Genomic DNA, 18,761 nt, shown 5'->3' on the forward strand with positions numbered 1-18,761 from the left:
TAGACTCAACTAATTGTGTTCTCTCTCTCTCTCTCTCTCTCTCTCTCTCTCTCTCTCTCTCTCTCTCTCTCTCTCTCTCTCTCTCTCTCTCTCTCTCTCTCTCTCTCTCTCTCTCGATTGTGCTCTCTCTCTCTTTCCTGTTCCTGTTGTTTTTGGGTTTTCGGTTGGGCTTGGGCGTGCACCAGGAGAACATGGCGGGGAAAGGCTTTTCCTTCTGGGTGTGGCTGGACAACATCATTGACCTGGTCAAGAAGTACATCCTGGCACTCTGGAACGAGGGGTAAGGGAGAGAGTCGAGTGGTCTGTCGTTTACGACCTGCAGTAGAGGAGACGGGTGGTAGCAACCAACAGGGAATGGCTGTGTACTGTACATGCTTAGTTGGATGCCCCATATTCATGAAAATTAGCCTTGTGGCTACAATCGGGCTCGATTGTATGTTGTGCACTGTCCCTGTTAAATAAACATTAAATGAAATGACATACAGTATGAGTATGATCACTCAAGCTTGTATTTGATAGCAGAATAAACTACAACTGCCTCCAGACGACGCCCCTACTGCTAATGTGGTGGGCTGAATTCAGTGCTGCATTGAATTTCACATTCAAGTCAAATCTGGTGGTTGCTCCTGATCTGGGAACATCTGACGTTATCTAGTCAGAATCATTGGTCTGAGTGGTTGTGTGTCAGCGTCCAGTAGTCCACAGAGGTATTTGAAAGACGCCTGTTTTGGTGGGTGTATGTGTGTGTGTAATTTTGTGCATGTGTGATTGTGTGTGTGTGTGTGTGTGTGTGTGTGCGCGCGCGTGTGTGTGTGTGGGTGTGTTTGTGTCAGGTACATCATGGGCTTCATCAGTAAGGACCGTGAGAGGGCCATCCTGAGCCCCAAGCCGCCCGGCACCTTCCTCCTGCGCTTCAGCGAGAGCAGCAAGGAGGGTGGCATCACCTTCACCTGGGTGGAGAAGGACATCAGCGGTGAGTGGCCATAGGGGGGTGTGTGTGTGGACATCAGCGGTGAGTGGCCATAGGGGGGTGTGTGTGTGGACATCAGCGGTGAGTGGCCATAGGGGGGTGTGTGTGTGGACATCAGCGGTGAGTGGCCATAGGGGGGTGTGTGTGTGGACATCAGCGGTGAGTGGCCATAGGGGGGTGTGTGTGTGCGTGTGGGTGTCTGTCTGTGTATGAGAAAGAGAGAGAGAATATTCCAAAATGGAATGGAATGGAATATTTGGATCTTTGTAGCTTTAAGGCTTTTTTCTTAGGTCCAAATAAAAGTGATCAAATCGGTGTCTGTGTCTGTCTATGTGTGTATCTGTGTGTATCTGTGTGCGTGCGTGCGTGCGTGCGTGTGTGCGTGCGCGTGTGTGTGTGTGTGTGTGTGTGTGTGTGTGTGTGTGTGTGTGTGTGTGTGTGTGTGTGTGTGTGTGTGTGCGTGCGTGCGTGCGTGCGTGCGTGCGTGCGTGCGTGCGTGCGTGCGTGCGTGTGTGTGTGTGTGTGTCTTGATGTCCAATAGGCAAGACCCAGATCCAGTCTGTGGAGCCCTACACCAAGCAGCAGCTGAGCAGCATGTCGTTTGCTGAGATCATCATGGGCTACAAGATCATGGATGCCACCAACATCCTGGTCTCGCCGCTGGTCTACCTCTTCCCCGACATCCCCAAGGAGGACGCCTTTGGCAAATACTGCAGGCCAGAGGCGCAGCCCGAGCCCGAGCTCACCGACGGATGCAGTGAGTGTCTTCATACACGCCGTTGTTTATCTGACTTCTATTTTGCCAGGTCACATTGAGATTAGTTTAAAGGGGTATGCCACTATTTTTAGACTTCATACAGTTGAAATCGTTGGCTGGGATTTATAAAGGTGGTAAAGTGTCTTATTTTTCATGTTAAAGGCCAACTTCCGATAAAACTCAGTTTTACTCACTCCTTTCGAAGATCGGACGGTCACCCCAAGTTAAACTCACTTGCAAGGCTCTCATAGCGGTGCGTCAACTCTCCTGGCTGTGTTTCCCGGTGTTTCCCAATTTACATCAATAATCCAGAGAAACGAGCGAATCACGAAAGCCTTTCTGTGTTTCGTCACGTCGAAAGAAGGCGTTGCCCACAAAGGTTTATATCGACCCATTTATCTAAAAACATGTCGAGTAATTTTTTTCTGCTTGTTTTCAAAACAAGCAACGTCTGGTGGTCCGAAACATAGCTTAGCTTAGCTATCAGCTGGTTGCTACTCTCAGGTACACACACAGCACAAAGCCTCATACATAAAGCCTGCTCACTCCGGTTGCTCCGTGCCTACAGCTCGCCTAGGGGTCGCTGTCGAAAGAGCACAGCCCTGAATGGAGCCTGCACGCCTCCGTTGGCGCCCCTATAGTGCAGTACCATCCGGGGAAGTGGCGACTCTGTTTCCCATTACATTCTCTCCCAAGGCTGGAGGACTGAGCCAATCAGAGACGCGTTTCTTTGAGAGCAGGAGGAGTGAGCCAATCAGAGACGCATTTCCACGAGAAACACGGAACACTCTCTCGTTTCTCCACAAGCCACCTTGCCAGCTTGCAAAAACGTCTTGAAACAAAGCAACCAGAACGTTTTTTAAAACAGGACCAACGCGTAACACATTCAATAACAATTGGGAACACGGCAATATTAATTAAATTACGTTGAGAGGCGATCTTTAAGCGTTGTCTAGCTAAGCTAGTGAAAGTCAATGGATCACTGTGGCATGTAGCATGCTACATGGATGCATTGACTTTCACTAGCTTAGCGACATGCTCCTTATTTTAACTTGTCTTAAAGCAAGACAACGGCTGACATGAAAAATAAGACACTTTACCACCTTTATAAACCCTGGCCAACAATTTTAACTGTATTAAACCCCAAAATAGTGGCATACCAATTTAAGTGTCTTCTGGCAGGGAGTTCTGCTCAAAATGGTGGTCAAAGAAATAGTTGTGTTTTCATTGCATGGACGTGTTGGATATTATACTACCTGAACAGTGCTCGCTGTCCTGCCCTGATGTTGGTATTAGTGTTTGTCTGTCAAAATAGTTACAAAGTTGTGAAACAACATCTTCAATATTTCAAAAACCTATGTGATGTTGAGGACTTTTGTTAAATATGAATCATACAGATAAAGCTTGTGGTTAGAGTGTCCAGGTGTATAAACAGCATTCAGAGTGTGCTGCTCTGACTTTCACAACCATGTTGGCTTTTGACTTTCATTGCTCTTCACCGAAATTCAAACTCTCCTCAGAAAATGCTGTGGGGGATATTAATGGGCGCTTGGCAGGGAAGTGAAACAAAGTTAGGCTGAAACTGTTGGGTTTTGGGGGAATCACAGTGAAAGGACTGAGGGCAAAATTATACCGAGATTGGTTGACTTAAAGGTGCACTGTGTAGGATGGTGGCCAGTGTAGGTATTGCAACTACTTATGCTGATAATTGAAACTGTGCTGTCTGCTGCCAAATTTGAGCTTCTCATGAATATGTATTAAATAACGGACTAATAATTAGTATGACCAATGTACAATACTGTTTTGTAGCTAAAGCTAAAACTTCGTAGCTTCGTAGCTATAGTATTTGACAATGGAGAAGATTCCCTTTTTCATGTATGAAAAGTGCAATTTTCCCAGTCATAATGAATACTTAAAATCCGATGGTGGTAGTAAGCATTCATGAAAAAGGTAACATTTGTAAATGGGCAGCATGAGTTCTGTAAATCAACAAAAAAATATTGGGTAAAAATATTACACCATGCACCTTTTAAGGTTGCTGTCAAACCAAGACTCCTTTCTGCCGACAAAGACGTACATTTAGACCAAAATCTCTTAGTTTTCTCTGTTGACTGATAGTCGCCATGAAGAGAGATTATTGTTTATATCTGCGTGACTCTCTGTAATGGTCATCTCGCTTCTTTGTCTCCACAGCCATCCAGCCATACCTCAAAACCAAGTTCATCTGTGTTACCCCGTGAGTATGGCTTTAGTGTGTGTGTGTGTGTGTGTGTGTGTGTGTGTGTGTGTGTGTGTGTGTGTGTGTGTGTGTGTGTGTGTGTGTGTGTGTGTGTGTGTGTGTGTGAGTGTCTGTGTGTGAGTGTGTGTGTGTGTGTGTGTGTGTGTGTGTGTGTGTGTGTGTGGGGCTTTATTCTGTGTGTGTGTGTGTGTGTGTGTGTGTGTGTGTGTGCGTGCATGCGTGCGTGCATATGTGTGTTGCCAGTGAATGTCTCGTCTCTGCTCTTGTCTGCTACTTGGCCATCTCCTTCCTGCTATGGCTTTGCTCCTCACATGTATGAGTTAGAGTGTTAATCCAAACGGAGGTCCTACAGGAGTAGTGTAGTTAGGCACTAGCCTAGTGTATATGGTATGCAGCACTCAGTAGGACCAAACGCAATGAAGATTCATCTGATTGCAATGCTGGGGTCATCCCTATGTTCCCCAGGTCCTATGTTCCCCTCTACCGGGAAACATAGGACCCTTTTTTCAAAAAAAGGTTTTCTATGTTCCCCACTGCCATGTGGCAGCAGTCTACTTTGAAGCAAAGTGCAGGTTGTTGTTGCACCTCTGAGGTTTGGTTTAGGGATAGTTTTGGTCAGGGCACGAATTGAAAACTCAGAAACATTGCATTACAACAGCTTAGGTTTAGGGATGGTTTTGGGAAGGGCACTATTTGAAAACCTGGAAACATACAATGCGGGGAACATAGAACCCTTTTTTTAGAAAAAGGGTCCTATGTTCCCCTTTTCCATACAAAGACAGGGGAACATAGGACCTGGGGAACATGGGACCCGGGGAACATAGGTACGCTCCCGCAATGCTAAGTAACTGAGCAATTAAAGCTTACAATCACAATCTTTGTGTAAGTGCCTGGGGATATGACATTGTGAGGAGCATTGTGAGCAAAGCGTCTGCTTATGAATTAAAAAAAAGTAAAGGCAGACTGTAGCTGGAAAGAAGGGATCTGGAAATGCTATGTTAATTGCTGGCCATGCTTTCTGTAATGTTTGTCACATTTCCCGGTTGGTCAAAGGAACCGGTCCCTGCCTGATTTCTGAATGTGTTTGTTCATGTGTTAAATTCATGAAAAGCAAACACACCAGTGTAAATAGGCACAAAAAGGGAAGTTGATTGTCACAGAACGTTATTAGAACATGGGAGTGTTTTGGGTGATAGGGCAAAGAGGAAAAAAAAGGGATATGAGCCGTTTGTTACCAAATGCCTCCTTTCAGTTAACTCAGATGACCCCAATGAATTGAATCCCAAACGTATTGCTAGATTGTGCGTTGGCGCAGTTGTGTTTATTTGTTTGTGCATGTGCGTGTATATGTTTATGTGAGAGGTTACTATATGGGTGCAGGTGTGTGTGTATGTGTTTTGGGGAGCGGGGGGGTATACTTAAGTCCTACATTTATAGTAAAAGTATGTTTGTTCTGTTTGGGAAGAAGTGTGTGTGTGTGTGTGTGTGTGTGTGTGTGTGTGTGTGTGTGTGTGTGTGTGTGTGTGTGTGTGTGTGTATGTTCAGGGATAGAGAGATTTAACTAAGATTTTGGGGCGGATTTGTGAATGTGTGCATGCGGATGCGTGTTACAGTGATGAGGAGAGTATCTGAGGTGTGTGTGCGTGCGTGCGTGCGTGCGAGCCTGCGTGCGCGTTTGTCGGGATGGTGGGGATAGTACCTGAGGTGTGCGTGCATGTGTGTCGGGGTGATGGGCATGGTAGCTGAGGTGTGTGTGTGTGTGTGTGTGTGTGTGTGTGTGTGTGTGTGTGCGTGTGTGCGTGTGTGTGTGTGTGTGTGTGTGTGTGTGTGTGTGTGTGTGTGTGTGTGTGTGTGTGTGTGTGTGTGTGTGTGTGTGTGTGTGTGTTAGTAACTGAGGTCTGGGTACGAGTTTGTGTGTGTGTGTATGCGCGGCAGGCTGTAAAACTGACCTTTCTCCGTAGGTCCCCATCGGTCTTCATGGACTTTCCGGACAGTGAGCTGCTAGCAAACGGCTTCTCTGGGTAGGCATAGGGGCAAACTTGGCATGTAGGGTGGGTGTGTGTCTGTGCCAGAGAACGAGAGAGAAAAATATATGTCTGTCCCCCAAATAACCTTATAACATCCTCACATCCCCTGGGATCATGCACTATGGGATCATACTGTAATCTTGTCCTGTTTTCTGTTTTGTACATTTCCATTTCAAAATGACATTTGTTTTGTTTGTTGTCGTTCCCCGCTAACCTCACCGGTGACACCTGTCTTCTGGTCACTTCTGGTCACCTCTCCTCACCTAAAGTAGACTAGCAAGAGTTAGACTACTGTAGACTCTTAGCTTCACAGTGGCATTCATTCCCATTCATATTCCTTGTCCATGGGGACACGAAACAATAACCTTCGGCCGTGTCCCAGATGTGCCCTCGTTGACTACATAGTTCACTGCATGTTGAATTGTTTTGTACCACATACAGCGCACTGAAATGAACGTGGAAACTTGTGGTGAACTCGCAATTGGTGTTGGTGGGAGGGGGGGGGGCTGGGCTATGTGCTGGTGCATGCTGGGTGTCGTGTAGTTTTTCCATTTTTGAACAGTGGTGTCGGGGTTACAAGAAACGCGAGACTTCAAGACTTCACAACCTGTCATTTTAAAAAGTGTGAAAATGAAGGTGTTCACGTCTACTTTTTCAACATTAAAACTGTTCCATGAAGTATACAGCTGAACTTGGTGTACCATATGTGCTTCCACTTAAGAGAGAGAGGGGCAGAGAAAGAGAGAGCTCAACTGAGTGATACTGCAAGCCCATAGGGTCCTACATGGCTGTCCATGTGATAGCCTTGACCTGTGACATTTGGACTATGCAGGCCTAGTGGTCCAGGGGAGTGCCAGGAGCTGTCATTCTCAGCTGTCTCTCTCTCTCTCTCTCTCTCTCTCTCTCTCTCTCTCTCTCTCTCTCTCAAAGAGAGAGTGTGACAGAGACATAGGACGGGAGAGAGAAAGAGGAGGAAGAGACAGCCACAGAGAGAAGCATGTGAAACAAGAGAGAGAGAGAGAAAGAGATAGAGAGATTGGGGCAGGCAGACAGATGCAGGAAGGCTGTGTCTATTTAGTCTGTCTGGAGTAGCCTTGAAAGTGTCAAGAACAGTTTACTGTCGCCGCTGTCCAGTTAAGTCTTTTAGCACTAGCCATAGACATGCTGGATTGCACTAGTACGTGTGGAGACGTAGACTTTTAAATTGGTCATTAACATATTTGGAATGTTTTGTGTGAACCTATTGCAACCTTTGTGGTACAAGACGTTCAGTTTGTGTGCCCTTTATGGTGCAAAGTCTCATCAGCCTGCATAGCCTTCCGACCGTTATGAAGACAAGACTTTGACGTATTTATGGTCACAGCATCTGTGTAGTTAACAATAATGTTAAAGGAGTATGCCACCATTTTGTGGCTTAATACAGTTAAAATTGTTGGCTGGGGCTTATAAAGGTGGTAAAGTGTCTTATTTTTCATGTTAAGCGTTGTCTTAAAGCAAGACAATGGCTCACATGAAAAATAAGACACTTTACCACCTTTATAAACCCTGGCCAACGATTTTAACTGTATTAAGCCCCAAAATAGTGGCATACCCCTTTAACAATAATGTTAATCGAGAACCTGCGGAACCATTAATAGGACTAAGGAAGGTCTGATGAAGGTCGAAACGTTGCCTTTTGAAGTGATAACATTTATTTTTTTTGAGCTTATCGGCAGTGTGCAGACCTACCTCCTTCAACTGTCTGACAATTTTGTCCGGGCACCCATTACATTACATTACATTACATGACATTTCACTTAGCTGACGCTTTCATTTGTTCAAAGCGACTTACAACTATTATTTTTCAGGGTATTGGTTACTGTCCCTGGAGCAGTGTGGGGTTAGGTGCCTTGCTCAAGGGTACCTCAGCCATGGATGGAGGTGTAGGGAGAGGTCAGGGGGATTCGAACCGGCAACCCCTGGATTGAAATACCAACTCTCTAACCACTAGGCCACGGCTGACCCCTCACCCAAAACTAAATAGCTGCCCTGCAACAGGGTTTAAGTGTAGTGTACATGTACATGCATAGTCTAGACGGAGCGGAGTGGACTTGCCGGTCGAGATTAATCACTAGTCACCATTCTCCCTTGTGGTCATTCAGTCAAAGAAGGAGGATCTAACAAGAAGCGTCATTTTGTTTCTTTTCCGGTATCCACTTTATGTCGGGTGAACGCCCCTTTAGGAGACCTTCGGTTAGGCGACCTTCGGAGTCCTGAGGTTGAGAATAAATGAAGTCCCCTTAAGGCTGTAGATGGCGGTAGCGCACGTCTTGTGCAAACACCTCAAAAAGAGAAGAAGAACGAGGGGACAATGCCCCCTTAGGAGACCCGACTTGAGCACACGCTTTTGCATTGAGTGGGCGTGTTTTGCGATATCTTGCTCTTATCCAGTATTTTTGATTCAGTCATGAATCAGTGAAGCATGGCTCTCCTGGCACCCCCTCTCTCTCCGTGTTGCTGTTTTGTAGCAGTGGGTGTCGTCTGTGTCTTTCACTCATCATACTAACACCGGTGTGCGTGTGCGTGTGCGCGCGTGTGTGTGTGTGTGTGCACTTGTCTGCTGTCATTTATGTGTAGGCTCTCTTCCCTATTTCTGTAAATCACTTTCTCCAATGTCATCATATATTGTCATCTTGTGGCAAGCTTGCTTGGCCTTTGCAGAAGCCCATTTAGTGTAACCATAGCCTAACTGTCTATGTTTTTCTGTCTGCGTCTGGATTCCTGCCTATCTTTGCATCTCCCTGTGTTCTGTGTGTGAGACCAAAACTCACATTTGACTCATTTCCTGCGGTCCTTAAGATTTAATCACGTTCATGACCATGCTGTTGCATGCAATTAATGTGTGGGAACATTTGCATCCAAAAGTTGTGAATGTGTGCGAGAGATTGTTGATTTCATGAGAGAGAGAGAGAGATGGAGAGAGAGAGAGAGAGAGAGATGGATAGATGGAGAGATGGAGACAGACTTGATAGAGCTGCTATTGTGGTCGACCTAATGTGCCCTCGTCTGCTCTGGTGTGTTTCAGCACTAACTCTGGCAACACGAGCGACCTGTTCCCCATGTCACCGCGAACCCTCGACTCCCTCATGCATAACGAGGCTGCAGATGCCACCCCAGCACACCTCGGTGAGACACACACACACACACACACACTACATGTACTAAATACGGTGTGTGTATGTATAAATATATAAAACGAAAACAGTAACAGTATACAGTAAATAACATACCCGGGTATAGCACACAAACACACATGCGTCAATGGACGCATGGATATGTTAATACCAATCTCTTGCTAAATTGTGCATTCCTGTTTTTCCCCCAGAATCCCTCACCACCCTGGACATGACAGAGGATATGACATCATAGTCTACGTTGGAGATGTGTATTATGCCGATACAACAAGACAACATCACTTAATCAGATGTTTTGTTTTTATTTTGTTGATTTTCTCAATTTTTTAAAAGAAATTGAAAAACATAATAGGCTGTACATAGTAAGCTTGTAATGATGGGTGCTGTGACTTGTTGCTATTGGCCACAAGTCAGTTTCCGGCGGTTTCCATGGAGTTTATGGCCAGCCCTTTCATCCATGATGTGTCAAAAGGAGCCATGTTGGCTCTAGCGGTTTTGAAGTTAAAGACATGCAACACAACGCAAACAAACAAGAGTTTTAGCATCTTTTTGAGTTCTGCTGCTCGGTGCTCACAGCAGTTTAAAGAATGACTCGAAAACACTGTTTGTAATTTTATTTTCTTGTGTGTGTTTTACAAATTTGAATGGTTAGCATAACCCCCCTGAACTGGCAAGCCATTGTGATGAAATGTCTAGGAGAGAAAAAAAAAGTCTATATAGTTTTTTTTTCCTGTCAGTGTTTTGTCTGTCTTCTGGCCTTTTTTAAATGATTATATTTTTTCGTATAGCAGAAAGCAATGTAAGCTAGCTCTGTGTAAAGACTTATAGTAAGGGAAAGCTGTACCCCTATATTAACCTGAACTGTTTTCTAGAGTTTCTCTGCCCGTCTGTCCGTCTGTCTCTCTTCTCTCTCTCTTTTCTTACTCTTCATACACTCTCTTTCTTTCTCCGGAGTGTTCTACTGTATGCCTCGTAATATTTTTATCCTCTTGGTGCTTTGTTCTCCTTCCCCCTTCCTAGGGGCCCTTTGGGGATTTGAAAACATCCCATCCCTTCCCCTGACCCCTGTCCCTCGTCCCGATTCACCTCTCTCTCTCTCTCTCTCTCTCTCTCTCTCTCTCTCTCTCTCTCTCTCTCTCTCTCTCTCTCTCTCTCTCTCTCTCTGCCCCCCTCTCTCTCTGCCTCTCTGCCTCTCTTTCTCGACAGAGTTTGTAGACTCTTCTGCCTTGAGACACTTTTTCTTCATGTTATTCCACATGATGTTATTAAAATAAATATTAAATATATATTATATATTTTTTGTTTTCTTTTGCTTGCTGCCTGTCGGGGATCAGCTGGGGTTAGGCAGCAGACTTCCCCAGCGTCAGGGCTGGATGTCCTAAAAGCATCCCAAGATCCACCCCAACCAGTGTTGCCAGATGAGACTGATGATTTCCAGTCCAAAAAATGTTCAAAACCCGCCTGGAAGCACTAAATCCCGCCCAATTCTATTGATGTTTATGGGAAAGATTGGGCGAGTTTTCCTGCAAAATGCCATTTTTACCCGCAGACGGCCATCCCAAGAAGCCCAATTAACAGCCTAATCTGGCAACACTGAGCCCAACCCCACCTCATACCACTTGAGCCCACCCCACCTCACCTCACCTCACCTCACCTCTCCTCGCCCGATCCCTCACCTCGAACAGCCTGCAGGTGCCCACCTGTCACACTCCGAGCAGAGGAGGAGGAAAAGATGAAGGCCAAATTTAAAATTAGATGAAAGAAAGACGGGTTAAAAAAAAAAAAAACAGGCAGTGGCTGCCGACAAAGTCATTTGTGGGATATTTTTTTCTATTCACTGTGCTGCAGGGAATGGATCGCACTCAATTTTTCTTCTTTCTTGTGGTTTTTATTTTATTTTAACTTTGCAGGGACTGACATGACAGACGTTTCGGCTGCACAGAGCCTTCTTCAGTGTCACCTGTGCTGCCAAATGAGAAAAAGGTCATCTCATTGCTATTCTGCCTTTCACAAGGTGTCATCAGCCATTGCTCTGCCGTTTATCTGACTGCATCAGGCCCCCATTCCTGCACCTCATCCCTTGGCGGTCGCTTCACTGGAAAAGGTTGCCACTGGGGGAGCGGGGATGGGGGTTGTGGGAGGGGTTTCGATATAAGGGGACGGGGGATCGAGGTAGGGAGAGTTAGCAAAGGAGCCTTGATTTGCGTTTGAGATTCATAATCAAGTAGGTAGCAGGCTTCACTCAGGTTTCTTGATAACTTTTAAGGGTGCTGTCCCAAATTGATACAAGGGCGCACCTTGCATCAATTTTTTTCTTTTTTCTTTATTTTTTGTGCACAGACGCGTTTCGGCGTGTGCCTTCCTCCGTGTGCAACGTTTTCGTTTTCGTTTTGAGATTCATAGCCTGACATTTTGGAAGTGTTAAAGCTTCTCCACACCACCCCACCCCACCCCACCCCACCCCACTCTATCCCCTACCCATCTCCTCCCTTAATGAGAAGGCTTTTGGATTGGGATTTCCTGACCTGGGGTTAAGCAGCAGATGGTCCTAATTGGGGTAGTGTGACCCCCAACCCCATCTAAAAACAAATTCTAAAGCTCACTACCAAAACGGCTGCCAAGATATCCATTCATCATTACCGTACCATTAACTACCCTGTTTTGGGGATTTCTTCCATTTCTTTGATTTTCATTTTCTCCCAATTCTCTGCTTAATGTGTTATAATGTTTTATAAAATAAAAAACAATGTAGTGTATGTAGTGTGGTCCACACACCTGTACTATATGTCTGTCTGTTTGAAACAGGGCCTATTGGTGAATCCTGCTCGTGTCCATCTGCACACCCTGTAAATAGTGTTGCAGATCATTTCATTAAAGTGATGAGGTAGCCCACGAACGCTGGCTTGCTGTTGTATTCCTTGATGGACTGTGGTTGATGAAAGCTAATCTTGGGAGGGGGAGGTTGCTTGTTCACAGGTGCGGTTTGGATATCGTATTACAAAGTATTACATTTATAATGCAGTGTATACTAAATACACCAATGACTGACCCATATGTCAAGGTAGGTCTTTGCACACACTTTACTCCCACACACAATATGAAAACATAATGTGTATTCTTAGCTTAATTACAACATTTCCGTCAGTTATGTCATCACAGCTGTCACATATCAAATAGAATTGTACATACAGTTGTATTGAAGAGCTTTTCTGTAGCATGCATAATGACATGTAGCATGAGTCATTTAAACAAAAAGAAGTCAGTGACCACAGGACCTCAAAAGGTGACAGGGAACAACCTGAGGCTATGGATCCTCCTACTTGGCCAATAATCCGATCAGTAAGAAGATCTTATTTACAGCAGGCCTCCTCTGGTACCGTGCATGGTGGCATATGGCATGTACAGTATAATCATAAAAGTACAAGTCATGACCTCAAGCAGTGACCAGCAACATGTACTGTACTGTAGTGGGCTCCGACTACTGTGATAAATAAGCTCTACTTAGGATGGAGGAGGGGGATTAGACATGTAGGAGGATCTATAGCCTGAGGCCACAGGGGTCAGACACAGCAGGCAGCTATCCCCGACTTCATGAAACTTGGCCATGACAACGGCCACTTATTGCTTTCCATTATGCCGACTGTGAAAAGGGATGTTCAGTGCTCCCCAAAGCATTTCCTATTGTCGGAAACTTAGGTTGTTTTGAACAACCTTGAAGAAGAAGACAAAGATTGATGTTTTAATGTTGTACAGGGACCTTGAGGGTTTAGAAATTCTCTTCCAAATATATATTTATTATTATTATTATTATTATTATTATTACTGGTGTCGTTATTATCATTGTTCAGAAAAGGTCCTGCTGGGAAGAAATACTGAATGAGTAAAACATGGAGCTAACAATGTGCGGTGCAAGTGAGAGCCTTGGAGAGCTTACAGCAGGCCTAAACACTGATCGCCAGGCTGTCACCCACCCATGACTGGATATTGCTGCACCTGGTGTCAGGAGATTATGCACACATCTCATGATAAACCCGCTCATGTTAGAGTCCCTCTCTATGAGATCTGACTGCCAATCTGCAGGAGATTATGTGGTGTGTTCATCTAGACTGCATGGACACTACAGGGAATGAGTCTGCGGTTTGTATTAGATTGATAATAGAAAGAGAGAGAGAGTGTGTGTGTGTGTGTGAGAGAGAGAGAGACAAAGCATATGGGGGTGTACAAGTTGCTGATTCCATGGACATTTCACAGTTTGAGGCCACAGTATGTTTCAGATAAATGATTTGGAGAGATACATGTGTGAGTATCTGTTGGTACGTATTAAAACGATTTTGTGGGGGTCGATCAAATCAGTGATGTAGTCTACGTAGAACGCAGGTATACGCAGTATACCCACTTCAAAATGTCAGGGATTTCAGTATACCCACTTATAATTGATTGATCCATTATTTAGAATAGCACAAAAATATACAGTATACCCACCACAAAAAAGTAGACTACACCACTGGATCAAATTGTTTCCCAACACGGTTTATGAAAGGGGAAGCATGCAAAATCAGTGACATGTAAGGGGAAGAATGAGTGAGAATGAATGTTTATGTGTTTATGTTTGTGCGCTCGTACGGATGTGTCCACGTGCAAGCATGTGTGCATACGAGCCTGTGTGTCTGTGCATGCACATGGTTGCATGCCATAAGACCAGTGGTGAAAGTAGGCGGGTGTGCACAGGTGCGCAGCGCCGGTATATAATTTACAGCTGGTGCGCAGTACCGGTAAGAGAATAGGCTTAATGCTGTCCAAAATCCCACATTTGAAAAAGGTAATGTCTGCTGTTTCAGTAGAAAACACATACAACCACACTATGCCATTTGAGACAAGTGTCCTCCTATGAAGAGACACCTGAAATAGTCATGCAGCAATTATTGATATGTAATGCTCATGTTTACTTTGTTTGCTTATTGTTTGTTTGCGGGTGGTGGTGGGGTATAGCATCGGTAAGAAACAAAAATTACTTTCACCCCTGCGTAAAAGACCACGTGTGCAATCAAGCCTGTGTGTGTGCGCATGCGTGGGGGTGTGCGCGTAGTGTACGTGAGTATGTGTGTGTGTGCGTGGGTATGTGTGCGTGCATGGGTGCGTACATGGGTGTGTGTGTGTGGGTGCGTGTGCGTGGGTGTGTGCTTGTACCCCAGCAGGAGATTGCATGGGGGTGTACAAATGAAAAGCGTTCCCTACTATGTGCCGCGTGTTGACTCAGCAGCAGCCATCTCGTCAGCCTGGCAAGCCACCAATCAGACCAGCCAATCAATAAAGCCCTACATCTGAGAGATGGCCTGCCTCGATGTGTGTGTGTGTGTGTGTGTGTGTGTGTGTGTGTGTGTGTGTGTGTGTGTGTGTGTGTGTGTGTGTGTGTGTGTGTGTGTGTGTGTGTGTATGTGTGTGTGTGTGTGTGTGTGTGAGAGAGAGAGAAGGGGGCAGGGTAAAAAAATAGAGAATTTGTGTGTGTGTGTGGGTGCGTGCGTGCGTGCGTGTGTGCATGTGTCTTTGTGTGTGTGTTTGTGTGTGTGTGTGTGTTTGTGTGTGTTTGTGTATGTGTGTGAAAGTGTGAGAGAGAGGGTGTGTATGAGTGTGTGTGAGCTATGGCCTTCCTTGTCTGCCTGGCTGGCTGGCTGGCTGGCTAGTGTGCGGCGTGGCAGCCACCCATATTTTACTTACTGTCTGGAAAGGGAACTTAGTGCTTATGAAAGTCACTTCTGCTTCTGATTCAGGAGAGTGCAGCTTCCTCTCCAAGACTGTGTGTGTGTGTGTGTGTGTGTGTGTGTGTGTGTGTGTGTGTGTGTGTGTGTGTGTGTGTGTGTGTGTGTGTGTGTGTGTGTGTGTGTGTGTGTGTGTGTGTGTGTGTGTGTGTACGTATACATGTGTACGTGTACGTGTGTGTGCACGCGTGCGCGCGCATACGTGGGCGCGTGCATGTGTGCATACATGTGTGTGTGTGTGTGTGTGTGTGTGTGTGTGTGTGTGTGTGTGTGTGTGTGTGTGTGTGTGTGTGTGTGTGTGTGTGTACGTATACATGTGTACGTGTACGTGTGTGTGTGTGTGTGCACGCGTGCGCGCGCATACGTGGGCGCGTGCATGTGTGCATACGTGTGTGTGTGTGTGTGTGCAAGCACGTGCGTGCATGCGTGTGTGTGCGTACGTGCATGCAAGTGTGTGTGTGTGTGTGCGTACGTGTGTGTGTGGCACCATTTCCTTGCAATCTTGTTCCCTCTGCCCAACATCTAGCGTATTTCCTCTCACTCTGTTGCACCGTTCACGGCAGACAAAACCGCTCGAGTTCCTTCCACACTGCACTCACTTGCAGAGAAATGCAGCTGTGGTGAACCATGGGGAACTTTGTGCTGTTTCGTGTTGGTATTTTATGAAAACGTTGGTGTGTGTGTGTGTGTGTGTGTGTGTGTGTGTGTGTGTGTGTGTGTGTGTGTGTGTGTGTGTGTGTGTGTGTGTGTGTGTGTGTGCGTGCGTGTGTGTATGTGTGATGGAATGAATATCTCTAGGGTTGTGGGCAGGGAAGCTGACAGAGAGGGAGGGAGGGGGGGCAACAAACGGGTCAGTTGTCCCGGGCCCAGGGAGAGAGGGTGCCCAGAATTGGATTGTGTTGGGGGGATTGGGATGCATTTGCCTGGTTAATACCAGACCTAATCACAAGTGTCTTTCAGATCAAAACGATTGTGTAGAACTAAAGGCAGTATGGGAGTTCCCAGGCTAGGGATGCATTGGGTGGGGGGCCCAATTCAGATGACTTTGTCCTGGGCCCCGCCAAAGCTGTCAGCGGCCCTGTTTGTGAGTGCACTTTGACTGAGGCTGGCTCTTTGGTGTAGCAGACAGAGCCCCAGTATGGTACCCCAGAGGGTCTGGGCTCGAGTCCTAGCACGGCAAATCTGCTTCCCGTCGCTGCAAAGAGTGTCAGAAGTGGGGTGATCTGAAGCACACCCGGCTGTGTCAGCCATATGAGGGCCCCAGTGATGGATAACCCTGGTGCGAGGGACCCCAACATGGATTGTGTTGCATCCTGAAATGGGAGAAGTATGGTGGGTGGTACGTGAGGGACACCAAAAGTGTGTGAAGCGTACAAGTCTGTTTCCCAAAGGGGAAGACAGTGTGATGGAGTGGCCATCACTAGGGTTGTGGGTGCATTCTGGCTGTCATGCCAACGCGCCTAGCTCTTTGGTGTAGCAGTCCCAGTACGGTTCGTCCGAAGGTCCAGGTTAGACTATACTGTACTCTAGCCTGGTATGACCCACCCATAATACTTCTGTTCATTCGTATCGCTACAGTTTGTCTATGAAGTTATTAACCAACCAAGTAGCCAAGCTGAAAACGTGCACATACAGACAGCTCTACAGAAAGACAGCCACACACACACACACACACACACACACACTCTCTCTCTCTCTCTCTCTCTCTCTCTCTCTCTCTCTCTCTCTCTCTCTCTCTCTCTCTCTCTCTCTCTCTCTCTCTCTCTCTCTCTCTCTCTCTCTCTCTCTCTTCCCATTCCCAGAATGTAGGCTAGATGTTTACATCCAATAGAGATCTATTGTACCTTTTGTTTTGAATACACCAACCTGTCAAAGGATGTCCCACACGAAGTACTTCAGATCAAGTGTGCTTACATGTGTGTAACACTAGATGTCACTGTGTTCTCAGTGTGCTGCATTATTTACATGTAGTGTGAATTGAGGATTTCACCGACTTCCAGAACTCAGCATCTCATAGGGACTCACTGACTTCTCTACATACATACACCTAAAGGGGGGGAGAATTGACAGTAAGCGTAGAATAGCCGTCTGATGTGACTCTTTAGGAAAATGGGCTTAATTTACTTCCTCAACACATGATTTGCCTATTTGATATGCTATCATGTCGATGGCAATGTGCAACTAGTTTAAATATTGCCACAGTTCATGGCGCCACATTGCCGTTTAACTGAGATCAATTGAACTGAATTAGCTGCTGAAAGAAAAGGAGTGGTGAGGATGTTGATTTGCCAATGTAATAGCCTAACTGTGATGTGGTGTGTTTATGTGACTAACTGATGGATGAAATACTGTTTTGTACTTAAACTTTATCATGATTTTTCTTTTTATTAAAATGAGACCATACTGATTGTTTGTGTCTTGTTCACCTGTCGACTTAAGCGATTTTGCTTTAGTGGTCTCCGATTTATTTCAGTTGTCAACGAGACATTTCATATCGTCGGACTTGATAACAAACTTCAAAAGAGTCGGTGAAAGGTCTTTATGTTGATTGAAAAAACAAAAGAACACCAGAGTAGGCATAGGCCTAATATTCGCCAGTTCTGAGCATGTGTGAGCTGCGCGGCATGTGCTTGAACAGCAGCGCAACGCATGGAAAGAAAAGAAAAAATCAAACAGGAAAAAAAGACACCGGAAGTAGGCGGTTAGAGGGAGAGAGAGGGAGGGGGTTAGCGGGTCGAGAGAAGAAGCAAATGAAAAACTACGTAGCCCACTGGTAGAAAGACGAGGAGTGCGGCTGTCTTTCTGGGACGTATTTGCAATTGGAGCTTTGCTGTTGTTTATGCCACTGGACAGCAAAGTTGACGGGTCTGCCAAGGTAGGAATACATGTTGGAAGTGCTTTTGTTTTGTTTTTGCAAAGAGTTGTCATTTTATTTCGATGCAATACATTTTTTAGCGCTGCGCTCTATAAACAAACTCCCGTCAGTGCTGCGCGGTTATGGACAAGTCCAGCAGACCACAGTGGTCGATCGTGGACTAAATACGCGTTAATCCTATATTTTACGCACGAAAAAGCAGAAAGTAATTTTAAGGTAGCGCGGTTGAGAAAGAAAATAGGGCTGACCTACTGCTCGCGTGAGGTTTTACGTATACTTTGACACCGGTGTTTCGCAAGCTTCTAGTTTTTGATCGGATCAACAGGCGGAGAGTCCCAACCCCCTCGGTCGCGGCTGTCAAGTGTGTGCGCGCGTTCGGTGTGTGAAGTAACAATATGCTATCATTCTTGTTCAACTTGTCGTGATATATGGAGCACGACAAAACAGTTTTAAGTAAAATAAACAACTGACCGTTCTAAGAGGCTTTGCGCAGGATTTGCCCATTGCCCTAGGAAGTATATTTCCCTCTCGTAGCAGCAATACCGTTAGAGCGGACCGTTAGGTCTTGGTAGAGTTGGCAGGCAGACGCGTAAATTATCTATGGGCATGTTTGTTGGATATAATGGAGTCACGTATCACGTAGATTGCCTTTCATTCACTAATCACTCTGACTTGACTTAGAGTCTGTGTGTCACTAGAGTAGGCTCCTTAAACTTAAAGGTCACTGTGCCAACAACAACTCAAATCACATGGGGGGTTGCATTTAACGCTCTTTTGCACCCTTTTCTAATGATCAGTTACAGTTACAGACCATCATGCGTGAGGAAAAAGGCAAAATATGCATAGGCCTATTGTTTGCACAGTGCCACTGATTGTGTAGCTGTTTATGACTTCTACGTCATGTCTTTTGTGCCCAATTTTCTTATTGGGTGGGACTGTTATTGGACTCTCTTGACACATGGCC

At 45.7% G+C, this 18,761-nt stretch overlaps 2 protein-coding genes across 4 annotated transcripts in view; both read left to right on the forward strand.

The window, feature by feature from the left end:
- stat3 (signal transducer and activator of transcription 3 (acute-phase response factor)) overlaps nucleotides 1–12,062 on the forward strand; it is a 50,573-nt gene extending 38,511 nt beyond the window's left edge. The window contains exons 18-24 of one of the 2 annotated variants that reach the window (XM_063185215.1): nucleotides 186–280; nucleotides 834–973; nucleotides 1,512–1,727; nucleotides 3,921–3,963; nucleotides 5,928–5,987; nucleotides 9,058–9,158; nucleotides 9,358–12,062. In XM_063185215.1, the coding sequence (XP_063041285.1) occupies nucleotides 186–280; nucleotides 834–973; nucleotides 1,512–1,727; nucleotides 3,921–3,963; nucleotides 5,928–5,987; nucleotides 9,058–9,158; nucleotides 9,358–9,401 (699 nt within the window). In that variant the 3' untranslated portion in view covers nucleotides 9,402–12,062. The remainder of the gene's footprint in view (nucleotides 1–185; nucleotides 281–833; nucleotides 974–1,511; nucleotides 1,728–3,920; nucleotides 3,964–5,927; nucleotides 5,988–9,057; nucleotides 9,159–9,357) is intronic. The other variant, XM_063185223.1, reaches the window with a different exon arrangement.
- A 5,624-nt stretch (nucleotides 12,063–17,686) lies between these two features.
- LOC134436140 (signal transducer and activator of transcription 5B-like) overlaps nucleotides 17,687–18,761 on the forward strand; it is a 139,019-nt gene continuing 137,944 nt past the window's right edge. For both annotated transcript variants that reach the window (XM_063185196.1, XM_063185203.1), the window contains exon 1: nucleotides 17,687–17,797. The gene's annotated coding sequence lies outside the window, so the exon portion shown is untranslated. The remainder of the gene's footprint in view (nucleotides 17,798–18,761) is intronic.

The sequence above is a fragment of the Engraulis encrasicolus genome, chromosome 2, assembly GCF_034702125.1.
Source record: "Engraulis encrasicolus isolate BLACKSEA-1 chromosome 2, IST_EnEncr_1.0, whole genome shotgun sequence".
Lineage (NCBI taxonomy): Eukaryota > Metazoa > Chordata > Actinopteri > Clupeiformes > Engraulidae > Engraulis > Engraulis encrasicolus.